This window comes from Myotis nattereri (genome assembly GCF_964212035.1).
Source record: "Myotis nattereri genome assembly, chromosome: 6".
Classification (NCBI taxonomy): domain Eukaryota; kingdom Metazoa; phylum Chordata; class Mammalia; order Chiroptera; family Vespertilionidae; genus Myotis; species Myotis nattereri.
The window spans coordinates 64,059,458-64,077,861 of record NC_138081.1 but is presented as its reverse complement, the minus strand read 5'-3'; the positions used below and the strand labels follow the sequence as shown (position 1 = coordinate 64,077,861).

Below are 18,404 nucleotides of genomic sequence, written 5' to 3'. Positions count from 1 at the left end.
AATCAATAAAACATATTTAAAAAAATACTCTTTACATCAGTCTTTTTCCTATTTCTTCAGTGATGATTCTTCTGGTTATAGAATATATTAATTAATTCAAGGAAATGTATTGAGCACATGTGAGACATGGCTGAGGTAAAGGATTCTAACACCCAGAGTTTCTTTGGCTTGTGATGTTTCTGTAAAATCTCATTTGGATAGTATCACAAATTTACTAGTGAATGTAAAATTGTGAAAATTGATTTTCCCCATTGAGTAGGCAAAGACATAATGTGTCCTTCAGTTCTATACAGTTTTATACCTGCCATTTTGCTATTTGTCTTCTCTATTCCTATGCTTTTTTGTTGCTCCATTCTTCTATTACAGCTTTCTTTTATGCTAAAGAAATATTTCCTAGTATACTATTTTAATTCTGTTATTATCTTGTATAATTTTTAAGCTATTTTCTTTGTGGTTGCTCTGTGTTATACTTAACATTTTAATTTAAAACAGTATAGTTTGGATTAATCCCAATTTAATTTTAATAACATATAAAAACTTTGCTTCAGTATAACCCCATTTGTACAACCCCATTAACACAATTAAAATTACTTTATGTACCTGTCCTTTAAATGAGATGGAAGAAAAGAGTTAAATATACATTTCTATTGTCTTTTGTATTTACCTACATGTTTACTTTACTGGTGCTTCCTTCTTGCTTAGTGTGGACTTGAATTACTGTCTATTGCCCTCTCATTGAGCTTCAACTTAAGTACCCTTTAATATTTCTTGTATGACAAGTCTGCTAGAAACAAATTCTCTCAATTTTTATTTATCTGGCAATGTCTTAATTTCTTCTTTTTTCCCCACCTCAGCCAGCTTTCCCTTGTTTTTTGAAGATTAGATTTGCTATATATAGAATTCTTGGTTGAATCTTTTCTACTAACTATATCAGCCCACTGCCTTCTGGCCTCCATGATTTCTAATGAGAAGTCAGCTATTTATCTTATTGTGGAAACTATGTTCATGATGAATTGCTTTTGCTGCTTTTCCTTTGTCTTTTACTAGTTCAGCAATCATATATCTAGTGTGGTTCTCTTTAAGTGTTATCTACTTGGAGTCTGTTGAACTTCTTACAATGCAGATTAATGTTTCCCATCAAATTTGGGAAGTTTTGGGCCAATGTTTCATAAAATATTCTTTCTTTCTTTTTCTCTCCTCTCTCTCTAAGACTCACATTATGCATATGTTGGTATGCTTACTGGAGTCCCACAGATATCTGAGGCTTTGTTAGTTCTCCTTTATTCTTATGGTTCCTCAGATTGGAGGATTTCTTCTCACCTGTCCTCGAGTTGAGTTTTTCTTTTCTTCTGCCAGTTCAAATGTGCTATCGACCCCCTCTAATAAATTTTTCATTTTAGCTACTGTGCTTTTCATTTCCCAAATTCCCAAATTATTTTTTTAAATTAAATATTATCTCTTTATATTTGCTATTAGGGAAGATATGATTCTCAAACTTTCCTGAAATTCTTCAGACAGAAGTTCCTTTAGTTCTTTGAAATGTTTGTAAGTCTTTGTCTAGTAAGATAAATGTCTAGACTTCTTCTGGGACAATTTCTGTTCACTACTTTTTTTTTCTATGTATGAGTCATACTTCCCTGTTTCTTTGTATGTTTTAGATTTTTCTGTTATTGAACACTAGATATTTTAAATAATGGAACAGTTATGAAAATCATATTTCTTACACCCCCAAGATTTGTTTTTGCTCTGTTGTTGGTGTTGCTGTTTCTTTCGTGATTTGTTTTGGGCTGATTCTGTACAGTCTTATTTTTTGAAGTCTCTGCCCAGATAGTTTAGTGGTCATTTTATGATTGGCCAGAGATGTCTCTAAATGCCTTGAGCCAGTAGGTCTCTTTCTAGCTTTTGTTGAGGGGTCTTTCTGTATGTTGGAGCTCAGTCTCAAGGTTAACCAGAAGTGAAAGATTAGAAGTTTCTCAGGTCTTCCTGATCATGCATACAGCTCCACACATGTGCATAGCCTTTTACATTCCCAGAACCCTGTTAGAGTTTTTCAAAGCCATTTATAGGCATTTCATTCCTCAGTTTTTCCTTTTTAAGTTTTTTGTTCCATGTCTTGTTAGCTGCAACTGGTAAAATTCCTTTAGATAGCTGTGATGTTAAACAGTTGCTGCTGATTGTTTTCAACAGAAATGTTGTGGATAGCACTCTGCACATAGAGTGAGCTCTGAGTCTGATCAAATAAAAGCAAGCCCTGAGAATGGATCTTTTCAGCAAGCTGCCAGGGAGGTCAAATAGTGACAGTTTTATGAGAATGGGGCTTTGGAGAACTCCAAATCTATTCTGGCCTCTCCAGTGCCTCTTTGGTTATTCGTTTGCATAGCTACTGTAGTTATAAGGGTTTGGTTTTCAAGGCTACCCAGGAGCTTGGGGAGCAGGGGGGATGGGTTAGGGCAAGTTAGAATACCACAAAGCTTGCTATTATTGCTAAGAGGCAACTGTGTGTTTTTTGTTTGTTTGCTTGCTTGCTTTTTGTTTTAATAAACACTACTTAGCCCTGGCGGGGTGGCTCGGTTGACTGGAGCATCGTCCTTATGCTCCAAGGTTGTGGGTTCAATCATCGGTTAGGGTGCATGCAAGAGTCAATCAATGAATGCACGCATGGGTGGAACAGCAAGCCAGTGTTTCTCTCTCTCCCTTCCTCTCTCTCTCTAAAAAAATAATAATAATTACAAAAGAGGACTAATCCTATTTTAAAAAACACTACTTAGTTTGTCACAAGCCTTTAGTTAATTCCTACAGAGCTGAAAAAAAAGTTCATTTTGACAGTATTTGCAAATGTTCTTGTTGCTTTTTGAGGAACGGGGTTACAAAGATCCTTCCTCTGCCAAACTGGAAGTGCCTCTTTCCAGTCCTGTATACTTTTATTTGCATCCTGCTTCCAGTCTTTGATTCATCTTCTTGTTGATTGCCTTCTCTTAATACATTTCTACTGGATCCTTGGAACTCTGGTTCCATGGCTAACATACTAAAATGCTCAATTATTCACTGACTATCACCTGCCTGGCAACCTTCTCAGAGGCTCATTCTCTCACATCCCACATAAATCAAATTCCTCTGTTTCTCCTGTAGGTATTAGTATTTCTTAAGTTTCTGGCTTAGGGCCCTTCTCTTGTTTATTCTTCCTGATTATCCCATTGTTACTCATACTTTAAAATCTTTCTTTTCTAGCCTAGATCTCTCTCATAAGCTCTACATCTGTGTATCTAATTGTGCTTAATGTAAATCTTTATTTAAAAATTCTGTAGACATAAGATTCCATAAATTCAAAACTAAATCAACCTATCTTCTTTCTCAGTTTTCTTTAAATGATGTTTCCAGTCATCCAGTTACCTAAACCAAAAATTTGGGTCATCTTTGATTCTTTCTCCTTTACCCTCCCTACCCCTAATATCCAGTCAGTTACCTCTTGATTCTATGCCCCAATCCTTCTTGATAGTTTCTCAATCTCTACTGACATCTCCTATCTGAATTACTCTAGCAGCCTCCTGTTACTAGTATATTCTCTTCCCAGCTTCTCCACAATGTGTCCACACGGGAACTTTATAAAATGCAAATTAATACAGATCACAGTCTGTGCACACACACTTTGCCTTTCTCTTCATTGCACACCTTGCTCCATTCTAACTACATTTTTTCTGTTCCTAGACCATGCCATGTTCTCTCTAGTATTTACTGTAACATTCTTTTCTTTCTTTGCTTTTTTTGTTGCTACTTCTGGGAAGCCTTCCTGTAGTCTCACAATCTTAGTTAGATACTTCTGGATATAGAATTACCATACTGTAATTGCCTAGTTGCACAATTTTATTATATGAAAAAAGGAAAAAATTTACCCATTGTCTGGTTTAATGTTTATATGTAGTTTTATAATTGAAATAAACCTGAATGTCACCTGAAATAAATATAGCATAAACATTGCTTCATGCTAGAAAATATACTTCCACACCACCTGTTGCTGAGGTTGGCAAACTTTTTCTGTAAAGGGCTACATAGTATATATTTTAGGTCAACTCTGAGTAGAGCAAATGTGTATGATGTATGCCAATAAAACTTTATTTACAAAAACAGGCAGCAAGCAGAATTTGGTATGAATCTATTCCATGATACCAATATACCATAATTACTTAATCTCCTATTTTTGGAAATTTATATTGTCTTTATTATTTTTTCACTGTTGTTAGTAATACTATCTTCGCATCATAATATCTAAATCTTTAGGTATATTTTTAATTTTTTGCTTAGGATAAATTCTGAAAATGTAATTTCTAAGGCTAACTTAGTATATTCTTAAGACTTTTAAAAAATAGGAATAGGTGATATAATACTTGCCTTCTAATTGTAAGTATGAGGAGTTTTGTTTGGTTCATTTTGTAGTTTTATGGGGTGGGGAAAGAAAGATGGGGTGAAAATTTAGAAAGAAGCAAAGGAAGACCAGAAGGAAGCATTGAGTTAATGATTGTGATATAAAACTTTTAGAAAAGATATTCTAGGAAGAAATCTAAAAAATTCTATACACATAAATTTTCCTGTTCACATACCAAGATTTTTTTGTGTGATAGCTCTGTAGAGTTTTATTGAAAATTTTGTGTAGATTGAGTTTGAGATTTGGGAAATAGGGTTTGCAAATTATAAAATAAGCATTTCTTATTAAATCTTTTAAGATACTCTTAGGGCCAACATGATTTTGATTGTAGTTACTAAAAAAGAAGACAGTAAACTTTTCCATTCTGGATGATGAAGTCTAGTCAGTCAGAATAAAGATTGGGAAACTACTATCCATGGACCAAATCCTTCTCATTGTTTTTGTAAATGAAATTTTATTGGAACACAGCCATGCCCATTCACTTAAGTACTGCCTACGGCTGCTTTCAGGCTACTACAGCAGAATTAAGTAGTTGTATCAGAGATAGTATGACCCATAAAACCTAAAATATTTGCTATCTGCCACTTTACACAAGAAATTTGCAGACCCTAGAATTAGAGTAATGGTATGTGTTAATCTTTCTGTTTATGGAACATGGATCTACAAAAATAAAGGTAATTTTGCTAGGAATAAACTAATAAGGTTTTTAGATGCACAATTTTATTAAGAGACCAAATCCAGGCACTTAAGATACAGAAGAAGATGCCCAGCCAGCATGGCTCAGTGGTTGAGTGTCGACCTAGGAACCTGGAGGTCACAGTTCAATTCCCAGTCACAGCCTGGGTTATGGGCTCCATCCCCAGTGTGGAGCATGCAGGAAGCAGCTGATCAATGATTCTTTCTCATTGATGTTTCTATCTCTCTCTCCCTCTCTCTTCCTCTCTAAAATCAATAAAAATATTTTTTTAAAAGAAATTTCAAACTCTTAAAAATTTTTTGAAACCTATATACAGCCCTGCTGGTGAGGCTCAGTGGTTGAGCATCGACCTATGAACCAGGCGGCTATGGTTCGATTCCTGGTCAGGGCACATGCCCGGGTTGCGGGTTTGATCCCCAGTGGGGGGTATGCAGGAGGCAGCAGATCAATGATTCTCTCCCATCATTTATATTGATATATAATAAAAACAGACAGACAAACGAAAAAGAAACCTATGTATATAGACTTATTCTCCCAGAAATCATCCGTATTCGTACTGGACTTGTTGCCTTAATTCAGTTTGGCACGACCATAAGGGGGGCATTCAGAAAGTAGCCATATTTTCTTTCTTTGCATCCATATGTTACCTAGAAATAGCTAATATCCTAAATCATTTAAGGATCTCAAATGAGCCCTGGGAAGTGTGGCTCAGTTGGTTGGGGATTGTCTGAGTACACTGGTCAATCCCCAGTTGGGGGAGTGCAGGAGGCAGCCAGTCGATGTTCTGCTCTCACATCAATGTTTCTCTCTCTCCCTCTCCCTCTCCCTTCCTCTCTCTAAGTATCAATTTTTAAAAATCTTATAAGAAAAAGAACCTCAAATCATCTAGTAATGTTTCAAAATGGCACAGCTTTCACTAATTTTATAAAAATATTCTTTTAAAACTGTGTGTGGAACTCCTTGGAGTATAGGAAAAGCCTCAGGCCTGAAGCCAAAGGTTCCTCTTAATTAGGTCACTAAACCTGAGTCCTTATTCCCAACTACTTACCTCTGGATATCTTTTATGCTAGAGAAGCCACTAATTTAATACCTAAGCCACTGATTTTAGGGCATTTTCTCACAACTGAACATAATCCTAACTTATGGTAGACTAGTTTATCTCTAAGGGACTTACAGCATGTGGCTCCACACATTTTTGAGGGGTAAAGCTGATGGAGGGAAGTATATCTTTATCAAAATAGAACAGTGCTATTATAGAACTACAAGTTTTACAATAATCAAAGACATAATACTGCTAAAAAGAAATTGACTCTTACATTTGTTTTTTACACATTTTCTTTCCTTATGTATCTTTTTGAAAGTTTCTTATTTTATCTCGTTTCTCATTATATCCTATGATACTCTTCTGTATTAGAGTCATTAGTGCTAGGCCAGGAGTTTTTTACTAGCTGTAGTTGTTCTTCAGGGGGTTATCATTGAGAGAGGGTGGTGAGTAAGACACTGAACTATCACCAGCTGCTGGAGGATCAGAGGAAGGTACACTTGTTTGGATGCAGTGACTACAGCTTTGCATGGGACTTTGGGTCATTCATGGTAGGAAAGTGCAATAAGCTGGGGATGCTTTATAATACCTATACTTTTTATGGTAACCCTGATGGTAATTCCATTAGTTGTATCAGACTCCCTCTGTTTTTATAGATTTTTTTTTCAGATATTCAGTCTTTTTCCTTAAGCAGTTATTCTGTTTTGCTGAGGGTTTATTCATTTATTTAATACTAGGGGTCTGGTGCACGAATCTGTGCATTGGTGGGGTCCCTCTGGGTGGCCTGCAGGGATTGGGCTGAAACCCACAGTTCAACACCGCCTGCAGCTCCTACCTGCCACTCCTGCTCATCCCAGCCCCACTGTGCCTGCTGTGGGCTCACGCCCAATCAGTCCCGATCCGGAAAGTTTCGCACTGCTGCTGCGGCACTCACCAGCCATGAGCCCTGCGTCTGGTGCCCTCCCAAGGGGTGTGGCCTCCGGGATCGGGCTGAAACCGGCTCTCGGACATCCCCCAAAGGGTCCTGGGTTGCGAGGGTGCAGGCCAGGCTGAGGGACCCCACTGGTGCACAGTCGGGCCGGGGAGGGACCGCGGGAAGGCCCCAGGGTGTGTCCGGCCCATCTCGTTCAGTCCTGATTGGCCAGACCCCAGCAGCAAGCTAACCTCTCAGTCAGAGCATCTGCCCCCCCCAGTAGTCAGTGCACATCATAGCAACTGGTCGACCGGTCGACTGTCTGCCCCCTGATGGTCAGTGCATGTCATAGTGACTGGTCGACCACGTGACTGTCTGCCCCCTGGTAGTCGGTGCACATATAGCGAGCAGTTGAGCAGCCTTAGCATATCATTAGCATATTACACTTTGATTGGTTGTTCGGTTGTTCTGCCACTCAGTCTATTTGCATATTACCCATTTATTATATAGGATATGTCTGTTTAGCACTTACTATGTGTTTGTGCTGGGTCCTGGGGATATTATGACTATTCAAACACAGCACCAGCTCCCAAAGAATTTGGGAGAGAGTCAGATAAGGAAACAGGTATTTTTAGGACAAAATAAGAACTGGGAAATTAAGGATTAAGGAAGCCAACATTAACTTGAACTAACATAGTTAAATGGAAAAAGCATTGATTTTAGATTTTTATTAATTTGTTTTCAAATCCTGATTCAATTACTTAATATCTCTGTGACTTTAGGAAAGTTAAAGTTTATGATACTTGCAAGGTTATTCTAAGTTTTAGAAATATATTTAAAGCACTTAGTCCAGTGCCTGCTGAATAAATCATTTCTGCTTTTCTCCACTAAGTCATATACCACAAATTATTGTAGTTCCAAAGTCTATAGATAGAAAGATAATTCCTCTGGTGCCTACTTCACAGGAGATGTGAAAATAAAATATGTGAACTTTAAAAGAAGAAGAAAAGAATAACAAGAATGAAAAAAAAAGAAACAAAAAGAAAAAAAAATGTGAACTTTGTGAACACCCTTCCTATAAATAAATCATTAATAAAAATCATATTGTATTATTGGGTCTCTTAAATTTACCCAGATTTCTATTAAAATATATGGACTGTAAAATTAATATTTTAGGAACTTAAAATAGTTCTTATAAATATACTGTTGTACTAGTAATTCAGTAATCACTGATCTTAGATTTGTCAACTTAAAAGGGAATACTTCTCTGTCTCTCCATTTTTCTTATCCCATGCTTTACCATGCCAGTTTCTTTTAACCAAATTGTGGGTTATATCCAGAAGGGTAATGGTTATAATGTTTTTTTTCATGAGAAGTTTAAAAAGTATTCAAGTAGATCATCAGTAAACCAATTAATTATATTTTCTTAAGACTCACTATAACTGAATTTTTTTTTCTATTCAAAGAATTAAAAGCTTGGCCAGAATGGCTCAGTGGTTGAGCGTCGACCTATGAACCAGGAGGTCATGGTTTGATTCCCAGTCAGGGGCATATGCCCAGGTTGCTAGCTCGATCCCCAGTGTGGGCCATGCAGGAGGCAGCCGATCAACGATTTTCTGATTATTGATGTTTCTATCTCTCTCTCCCTCTCCCTTCCTCTTTGAAATCAACAAAAACATGTTTTTTAAAAGAATTTAAAAACTGCAATAGTTAGGAAATAGTACCATGTCATATTTAGAAATAAAACTAGCTGAAGAATTTGCTTTTAATTGAAAATATTTTTTATTACCTTGATACTAAGTAGCATAACTGCTGCTAAAAATAGAAACTGAAATTGGTCTAACAGCTTGTAATTCTTTCAAGAGTGTGGAAAGTTGATAGTTCAAATCAGAGTACTGCACTCAGAAGGATATTGATCTTATTCCATTATGTTACTTATCTTTCCAGTTTTGCTCTACTTTGTGTAATAATTTCCAGATTTATTAATTCTTTTATAATGTACCTTCAGAATAAGACAAGCTGGTGTTACTCATTATGAAAAGTATAAACACAGTTAACAACAGAACATAGAACAATTTTCTATACATTTTATATAAGTCATTCTAAATTATATTTAGGAACTAGTAATCAAACAAATAGTTCCTTTCCTACCAAAAGAAAAAGCCCAGTGAAACAGAGTAGTATAGCGATTGGGCAAGAAGCATGAGATTGTGTTGGCAGGAACGTCAGGAATAGTGAGTGATAGCATGAGAAAAATGGATGTGTTCTTCCATCACTGCTGCTCGCCTCTCTATGTGAAATTAGATAAATAGCATGGATGTAAAGGGAACTAGGGACAGTTCTCAGGGGACAGGAACCACTTCCAGACAGCTCTGCCAGATCGTGAGAGTAGTGGTGCCTCTGCTTTTTGTTGTTGCTGTTGTTACTTAACCTTGTCACTGATACATTACTGTTTCTGTAGCACTTCTTTTGTGAGTTCTTACTCATATTACTTTCTTTATCATGACTGTGCCGGATTGTCTGTTGGCAAATCACCATTTACCCCTTCTTCACCTTGCCTGATACAATGGCTCTCTGGGAAGTGTGCATGCTTGTTTCTTTCTCCTCTCATTGTGTCTCCTGTGTCCCACTCCATCAAATATGCAATTTAGATATCCAGAAGTCCATTACAGACAACTGATCAGATTTTCTTTTGATTTGTTTTTGTCTGTTTTTTTTTCCCATTCCCTTCTCACACACACTGAAATTATTTTTACCTTCTCCTTTCACCAAGAGCTGTCTCTATCTTAGGGAAGTCTCTTGTTTGAAAACATTTATGCCAAGGTAGACATTCATTGATCTATTTAGTTGACTTTCAGTGAATTTTTATAAGCTTCATAACCCTGTGCCATGTCGTATTTTAGGGTGATTCGGCGAAGTATATAAAACTAGTTAGATTGTGAGGGTGAAATATTCAAACATTCTTCCACCAAAACTACTGCTTAAATCATACTATACTGCTAATGTTTATAAAATGCTCCTAGATGTTCTGTTGTAAAATATAGTTAATACAGGTGGCTTTAATTATGGGTTAGTTTTCTTCAACCCTTACCTTAGATAATCTGTTGTCATAGAACATTTAAATGACATGATTTTGAGCTTTGTACTGTTGAAATTTTTAAATGTATCTAAGACTAAAGTTTATAATGTGTTACATTTTAGGTCAGAAGACATGTCTTCATCTACATGGCATCTTTCCTTACCTCTATGTGCCATACGATGGTTATGGACAGCAGCCAGAAAGCTATCTTTCTCAGATGGCATTCAGTATCGACAGAGCACTTAATGTGGCTTTAGGCACTCCATCTTCCACTACTCAGCACGTGTTCAAAGTGTCATTAGTATCAGGAATGTAAGTATATGATATCATCTTTTAAATTTTTTATTTATCTGTATTTCTATTGCCATTCTAATTAAAAGAAAACATATCCAATTAAAATATACTGTTCATTTTTCTTTTACTTCTACTCTGATGCACTGAAGCAATAAAATATAGATGGTTAACAGTGATTTTTGTTTTAACCTTTTCCATTTCTCTGCTTTCTAAAACTGTAGAAATTCATGTCATTCATGCTATAGATATTAATTAAGCACCTCTGTGTACCAGGAGCTGCTCTAGGCATTTGGGATATATTGGTGAATAAAACAATGATTTCTGTCCCATGTAGGTTATATTCTAGTAATGGGAAACAGAAAATAACCAATAGATCTGACATTAAATTTATTTATTTATTTATTTATTTATTTATTACATGATAATTAGTACTCTAGAACAAAAGATGTACAATAGGATAAGAAGGATCAGTATAGGGTGGGGAAGTGCACTGGTGGCAGTTTTATATAGGGTAATAAAGGGAAGATCTAAGTATGAACAGCTTGGAGGCAGGTGTCTGGAATGGAGGATGGAAAGTAGAATAGGATAAAATGAGGTTAGAGAGATATGAGAGGATGGAGATCATGTTGACCAGTGGTTCTCAAAGCATGGTTTTGTACTTTGCTTTCCAAGATCACCAACATCAGCTTTATCTAAGTCTGGAGGCTGTCCCAGCCTCTTCTGGGTTCCTCTTCATTATCTCTCACAGGTGTTTCCCCTAATAAATTTCTTGTACATTTTGGTATCTACTTCTCAAAAGACTTTGACTAACACATCTGATAACTTCGTCCAAATACATTCTTGGGTTCCACTCCAGACCTAATGAATCAGAAATTTTGATGGTAGGGCCCAGCAATTTGTGTTTTAACAAGCCTTTCAGATGATTCTGTTGCATGAGAAATACTGCGATAGGCTGTTCCAAGGACTTTGGCTTTTACTCTGAGCTATTGCATGACTTTGAGCAACCATGATTTAGCTTAAGCTTAAAAGGATTACTTTAGCAACTATGTTAAGAATAGATCGTAGAGTAATAGGAATAGAAGCAGGGAGAGCATTAGGACTCTGTTTCATTATACTGGGTGAGAAAATACAGTGGCTGGCACTAGGGTGATAGCAGGGGAGTAGTGAGAAGTGGTCAGCTTCTGGATCTATTCTGAGGGTTGATTCACCAATATTGGCTCTCTAAATGGATGAGGGTTTTGAGAGGAACCAAGGATGGCTACAAAGTTTGAGTCTGTCTTAAAGGGAAAAAAAGGAAGGTGCAGGTAGAGCAGACTGGTAGGAAAGATTTGGAGCTTATACTGGAACATGAGTGTGTTATGTCTGTATGAAATCCAAGTAGAGATCATAAATCTGTGTACTTCTACCTTAATCTAGGCTTTCCTCTGGACCACCACAGTATCCTTTTAATTGAATTCCCTTCTTCTGTTCTTGTCCAGAACCACAAAATTACTCTTCTTACAGTGTAAATTGGATCCTTTTAAATTTAAAATCCTGAGTGGTTTCATACTGTTCATAGAATAAAATTTAAACTTCTAACCACTGCCGATGTGATCTGATCCCTGCTGTTACCAGAGACTTAAACTCCCCAGTCACTCGTGGGAGTGAGGTGAAGGTTTTGGGGTGCCGCTGAAAGAAGCAGTTCCATGGGAGGATGGGAGGTGGTAGAAGATTTATTGGTGTGGAGTTACATTTCTCTGGTTCCATTTCCCCCAAGCCAGTCCGGAAAGAGGGGGGAAGCTGAGAGTTTAGCAGAGCCAGAAATAAGGCCAGTGTCCAGAGTTTTCGTTCCATGTTGCAGCCTGGTGTGGTTCAGCATTCAGGCCAAATTAAAGACCATTTGTGGAGTCCAACATGGTCATGCACCATGTGGGGAGTGTGCCCTTTTAACATGAGTTACAGGAGCCAGGTACCCTGGAGCCAAGAGAGAGTGGCTCCTTTGTCTAGAAGTTATTTATTTAGATTCCATGCGTTTGCAGTGGCCATGCCCATTCTGGCCAATTACCTGTTTCCAGATATGATTGGTAGGCAAGCATTTTCCCATGTCACTTAGATCTTACTGGGCATTTGCCTAAACTGCCTTTATCCAGTCATTTCCCCCATTAATCAGCAGGCAGTAGAATTGGAGAAGGTTAAATGCAGCTTTTTCGCAAAGCTGTATTAATGGCATGCCTATATCTCGTCGTCCCATTAAATAATACAATAGCATCACTGCTATCTTTGTAACTTTGTTCACCATGTTCCATCCAGGAACATTGGTCTTTTTAGTTTCTCTTATGTGCCAAGCTCCTTCCCACCTTTCTACATGAAGTTTCCTTTCCTTGAGTTCTCTATCCTCCAATCCTTCACATCCTTCACCTCTCCAGAGAAATTTTCTCTGGCTTCCTTACTTAAAATAGATTATTATTATTATTATTATTATTATTATTCTGTATCTCAGCCCATTCTTTGTTTTCTTTAGCACTCAATAGAGTTTGTAATGATTTTAATTTTTTGTGTTTCTCCCACCATCAGGTAAACTTCATGAGAAAAATTACCATGTTTGTCTTGTTCATCATTATGTGCCTAGCACCTGGTGAGATAGGGCTCAATAACTATCTTATGACACCCATCTTATGACAGCAATAATAATGTTAAAGAGAATCATCAGCTTTATATTTTAACTTTTTTATGTTTAGTGGTTTCTGAAAACTTTCCTATACATACTCTTATTTCAAAGTTGAATTTCCAAACTGCCTAATGAAATGAATAATCAGTCATTAATCTTTTTATATTTTTGATGGGCATTTATTAGAGGCATTGCCATATTTTTGAGTTACAAATCTGGATACCTGGCACAAAAGATGAGCTGTTCAATCTAATTTATGGTTACCATTTTCCTTTTTCTCGTATTTCAATATTTTTTGAATTCCTTTTTCTTAACCTAGACCCCCTTTTTCCCTTACCATACATTCTAGCTTCTGTGATTCCTTTACTTCTTCCGTACTCCCTATTCTTTAAGATAGACAAAGTTGTATCTAGCTACCAAATTAAAATTTGTGCAAGATTTAATTCCAGTCTTCCTAGACTATGTATTATCCTGAGCTGGATTAAGATGACAGGACCTTGGGCTTATTTCTGAGATTCCTGGCCACTTGTGTGTTAGGAGCCACTGAGTTAGTTGGACTCCTGGTGATTGTACAAATAGTGATGTCTACAGTGTCCTATCCTCAGTAGCCCTGCCCAGCGCCTGTGGACCCTGCCTGTGGCTTCTTTTAGGGAGTCAGTCCATGTCATGTTTGGTCTCCTCTTTATGCTGCTTTCTGTCTTTTCCAGAGAACCCTGCCTTCCCATGATGTGCCTAAAGTAGGATAGCTTCAGTTTTGATACTTAGCTACCATGATTCTAGAAAGTAACCCATAAAGAGATTTTAGGTTGATCTAAGTTAATTAACTGAGATTTGTCCCTATCTGTGCTCATTTTCCTTCTCATCCTATATAATAAAAGGCTAATATGCAAATTATCCCCTCAACCAGGATTTTGGCCAGGGGGCGGGGCTGGCCAGCCAACTGCCTGAGGCCCCTCCCCCTGTTGGCCCAGCCTGATTGGCCCCATCGGCCCAGTCAGGGCAGATTGGCCGGAATCCACTCAAACACGAATTTGTGCACTGGGCCTCTTGTTATATTAAAGAACTAACTCTAATTATTGGATATCTATATATATAAAAGCCTCTGCGACCAGCGCAACTGAAACAACCAAATGGATGAATGAACAGGCTGCGTGGGGTGACCAGGCCAGCAGGGGGGTTGGTGAGGGACAACCAACTGAGCAGCAGGCTGCGTGGGGCGACCAGGCTGGCAGTGGAGGCAGTTGGAGGTGACCAGGCTGGTGGGGGGTGGGGGGGACATTGAGGGGAGACTAGGCCGGCGGGGGAGGCAGTGGAATGACCAGGCTGGCGGGGGGGGGTGGGGCAGTTGGGGGTGACCAGGCCAGCAGTGGGGGGTAAATTAGGGGTGATCAGGCAGGCAGGCCAGTGAGCAGTTAGGAGCCAGTGGTCCCGGATTGTGAGAGGGATGTCTGACTGCCATTTTAGGCCTGATCCCCAGGCCGATCTCCCTTCATCACAACAGCCCTGCTAAGATGGGTGAGGGCCTTCTTGTCTCTGGACTATCTCCTACAAAATGCAGGTGATTGACAAGGTCTCAGTGGAAGCTCCAGAGCCTCCCCTGGCCCAGCAGCCCGGCAGGAGGAGGCCCAGGTATGTGGGGAAATGTAGGAAGAAGGGGCGCAGCCTGGCCTGGCTGTGACCCAGGAGCCCCCATAGTAAGACAGTTCTTGCACAGGCTCCATATGCCAGGATCAGGCCTAAACTGGCAGTCGGACATCCCCTGAGGGGTCCCATTTTGGAGAGGGTGCAGGCTGGGCTGAGGGGACCCCCCCGTGAGCGTGGGCGCGCGCACACAGACACAGACACACACACACAGACACACAGAAACACAGAAACAGACACACACACGCAGACACATAGAAACAGACACGCACACAGACACACACACTCAGACACGCGCGCTAATTTCGTGCACTGGGCTTCTAGTAATTATAAAAATATCTACCCTCAAACTCTGCTCCCTTCTACTTTCTTCCCCTCAAAGAGTTTCCCTGTTGAGATATTTTGGCAAAATCAACTAAAGCCAACAGTAGGAAGTAAGGGTTCCAGGGTAAATTATACATAGACTTTCTTGGTGGAAAGAAACAGAAAACTGAATTTATAGAGTTTTCAGGATATATTTTGGGGCAATAGGTAAGAAAACAGAATCCTAGATTTACAAAGAATTTTAAAGCTTTAAAACTTAACTTACATTCAGTTTTTAAAAGTATGAGATTCTATATATAAAAAACTAAAGATTGTTAGCAAAACCAAAACAAAGCAAAGATACCATGGACCACACGAATGCAGATTTAATCCTTCCTCCCCATTTATCTGGCTCCAGACAGTTATATTTATACATACGAAAAATATCATAACAGGAGGAATAAAGAGTTGAATTTTGTCAACAGGAGCGATAGGTCATTCGTCTAATGCAGCCGTGGGCAAACTACGGCCCGCGGGCCGGATCCGGCCCGCTTGAAATGAATAAAACTAAAAAAAAAAAGACCGTACCCTTTTATGTAATGATGTTTACTTTGAATTTATATTAGTTCACACAAACACTCCATCCATGCTTTTGTTCCGGCCCTCCGGTCCAGTTTAAGAACCCATTGTGGCCCTCGAGTCAAAAAGTTTGCCCACCCCTGGTCTAATGTGTCTTTTTTTCACCCCTTCCTTCACAGCAACAAAATGAGGTGAACAGCAGCAAACTAGACAGGAAGTGTGTTATTTAAAAAAAAAAAAAAAGCGAAGAAATGAGAAGGTTAAGAGATAGGTAGTGATGGTCAGAGAAGGCCTTTCTGAGGAGGTGAGTTTAAGCAGAGACCCGAGTGAAGATTGAAAGCAAGTCATGCAAAGTTTAGAGCAGAGCTTTCCTGGCAGAGGGAATGGAATGGCAAGTTACTTGAGAGTGAATCAAGTTAGAAGGGCTGAAACATTCAGAATGGCTGGAGGAAAAGGAAGAGTGAGTGATATGATGTAAGATTAGAGTGAGTGGCAAGGGTTACATAAAGAACCTTTCAGACCTTGGTAAATAGTTGGATTTTTTTAAAAATAGAAATTGTTTTATAGGATCATACAGATGATTCTGATCTAAAGCTTGAAACAGCTTTCTAAAAAAAGTTGTTTAAATATACTCCAAATAATGACTTCACTGACAAATTTCTCCTGTATTTAATGTCCACTACACTTTGAGACATGACAGAGAGGTGGTGTCCTAATGTAAGTTCTACCTAGTGTCCATCATAGTCTACAAATTCATGCCTGTTTACATATTGTTTCTAATTACATATCTTTGAAAAGGATGGTCTGTGTATCAAATATACTGGTGTAGTTTCAGATCCTCCTGAAATGATATAACATGATAGCCCAACTTACTTCATTTTGCATTGAGGACTTGCTTCTCTGCCTATCATGTAGATTTTTGTTTCTTCCTTTCCCCATTCCAGCTGACACCCCAAGAAAAGCCCAGCCTCAAAATAATTAGGTACCTAAGTAAGTCCATGGTTTTTTCATTCTCATATATATAATAGGTATATACATACATATACATAATAGGTAAACTGTCTCTGCCTAATGAACTTACAAAATTAATAATAAACAGATGATTAAGGAAAGTGATATACATGCTGTTAAAGGACTTGTAGATGAAGAGCTTTCGTTTTTGACAGAAAAAAAATGGGAAATGAGAATGTGCCTGATAGGCCTCAGTTTTTCTCATGCATGGTCAGAGTAAAGAGAAAAAAGCCACTTTTGAAGAGTCATCATGATGAAAAACTTCTTAAAAGAAGTAACGAGATTTCAGTACATATTAACCTGCGGTAGGTTTAATTGCAAAGGTCTTGGAGTTTTTGTTTGATTTGGGGGGGAGGTGAGGTAATATTTAATATAAGTAAGACTGAATTGGGCCAGCTGAGCCAAATTATGGCAATAAGTTATATTATTTCATCAATGAATGATGAAAATAATTTGATACGTTTTTTTCTTTTATTTCAGGCCTTTTTATGGTTATCATGAGAAGGAAAGACACTTTATGAAGATATATCTTTACAATCCTGCAATGGTGAAAAGGTACAAAGTTAAACGAAATAAAAATATGGATAACTATCACCTAATTATTTTAATAATAAAAATACTTGATTGGTAGCCCCTAACTGCTCCTTTTCTGTCTTAGATTTAGAGAGTTTGTGGAAGTAGATAAGGAGACATGATGGCTGCCATGTATGATCTTAGTGCCCCGTTAGCCAAGCCAGGTGTTCAATACCAAGAGGTACAGTGTCAAAGCAAGAGGAATGTGTGAGAGTGAGGCCAGAGTGGAAGGGCTTCTGAGAGATCTCAGAATCCTGTTGACTCCTTGTTTAGTCCTTAGTAAAATTTTATATCCTGGGTTTTTGTTTGTTTTGTTTCTATTTGGTTTTCTTTTCTTCTTTCATTAGATCTCTCTTAAGATCTATAGCTTATTCTCTCTATCATCCTGGAGCCAGTGTTATAGAGGACCGTGAGAGCACATATAGAGAAGATTTCAGTAGCCGTCTCAGTTATCAATTTCCGGTCAGGGCACATGCCCAGGTTGTGGGTTCAGTCCCCATTTGGGTGTATATAGAAGGTAGCTTGATCAGTTTCTTTCCCACATAAACATTTCTCTCTCTCTCTCTCTCTCTCTCTCTCTCTCTCTCTCTCTCTCTCTCTCTCTCACACACACACACACACACACACACACACACACAAACATTTCTCTCTCCCTCCCTCTCCCTCACTCTTCCTCTCTCTAAAATAAATAAAAACATATTTTTAAAAATAAAGTATAAGATATATTAATAGATTTTAAGGTAACAGTACAAAAAAGTTATTGATACGGTTTCAAATTTCACATTGTTGCTAACCTTTAAGAAATTACCACTCCACTCTTTTTCTATGTTGTATCAGAGAAAATCGACATTTATCTGAAAAGGTAATTTAGTTGCTCTTCTTTTTTCCAACTACATATTTGTGTGGGGTTGGATGAAATATCACAGTAGATTGAGCAGAAGCAGATGTGAGAATCCAGCTATCTTCTATTAGAACAGACAGAAATTTGTAAACATGTGAAACAATTATTCTTTTTCTTACTAAATTGTTTTTTGTTTTAGGAAATACAGTTATTTTCTATAAAATAATATATTAACATAATGGGTTGTTTTAAAATCAATAGAACAGTTTCTTTAAAAGTTATGTTTTAACTTTCAATATGGTAAGTATTAATGGAAATAAACCACATAAACAAAAGGTCTCTGGTGCTGGAAATAATTTTTAAG

At 38.0% G+C, this 18,404-nt stretch overlaps 1 protein-coding gene across 2 annotated transcripts in view; it reads left to right on the top strand.

The window, feature by feature from the left end:
- The window catches only part of REV3L (REV3 like, DNA directed polymerase zeta catalytic subunit), a 161,309-nt gene that overhangs the window by 43,789 nt on the left and 99,116 nt on the right, over positions 1 to 18,404 (top strand). For both annotated transcript variants that reach the window (XM_081094034.1, XM_081094033.1), the window contains exons 2-3: positions 10,274 to 10,463; positions 17,107 to 17,181. In XM_081094034.1, coding sequence (XP_080950160.1) covers positions 10,274 to 10,463; positions 17,107 to 17,181 — 265 coding nt within the window. The remainder of the gene's footprint in view (positions 1 to 10,273; positions 10,464 to 17,106; positions 17,182 to 18,404) is intronic.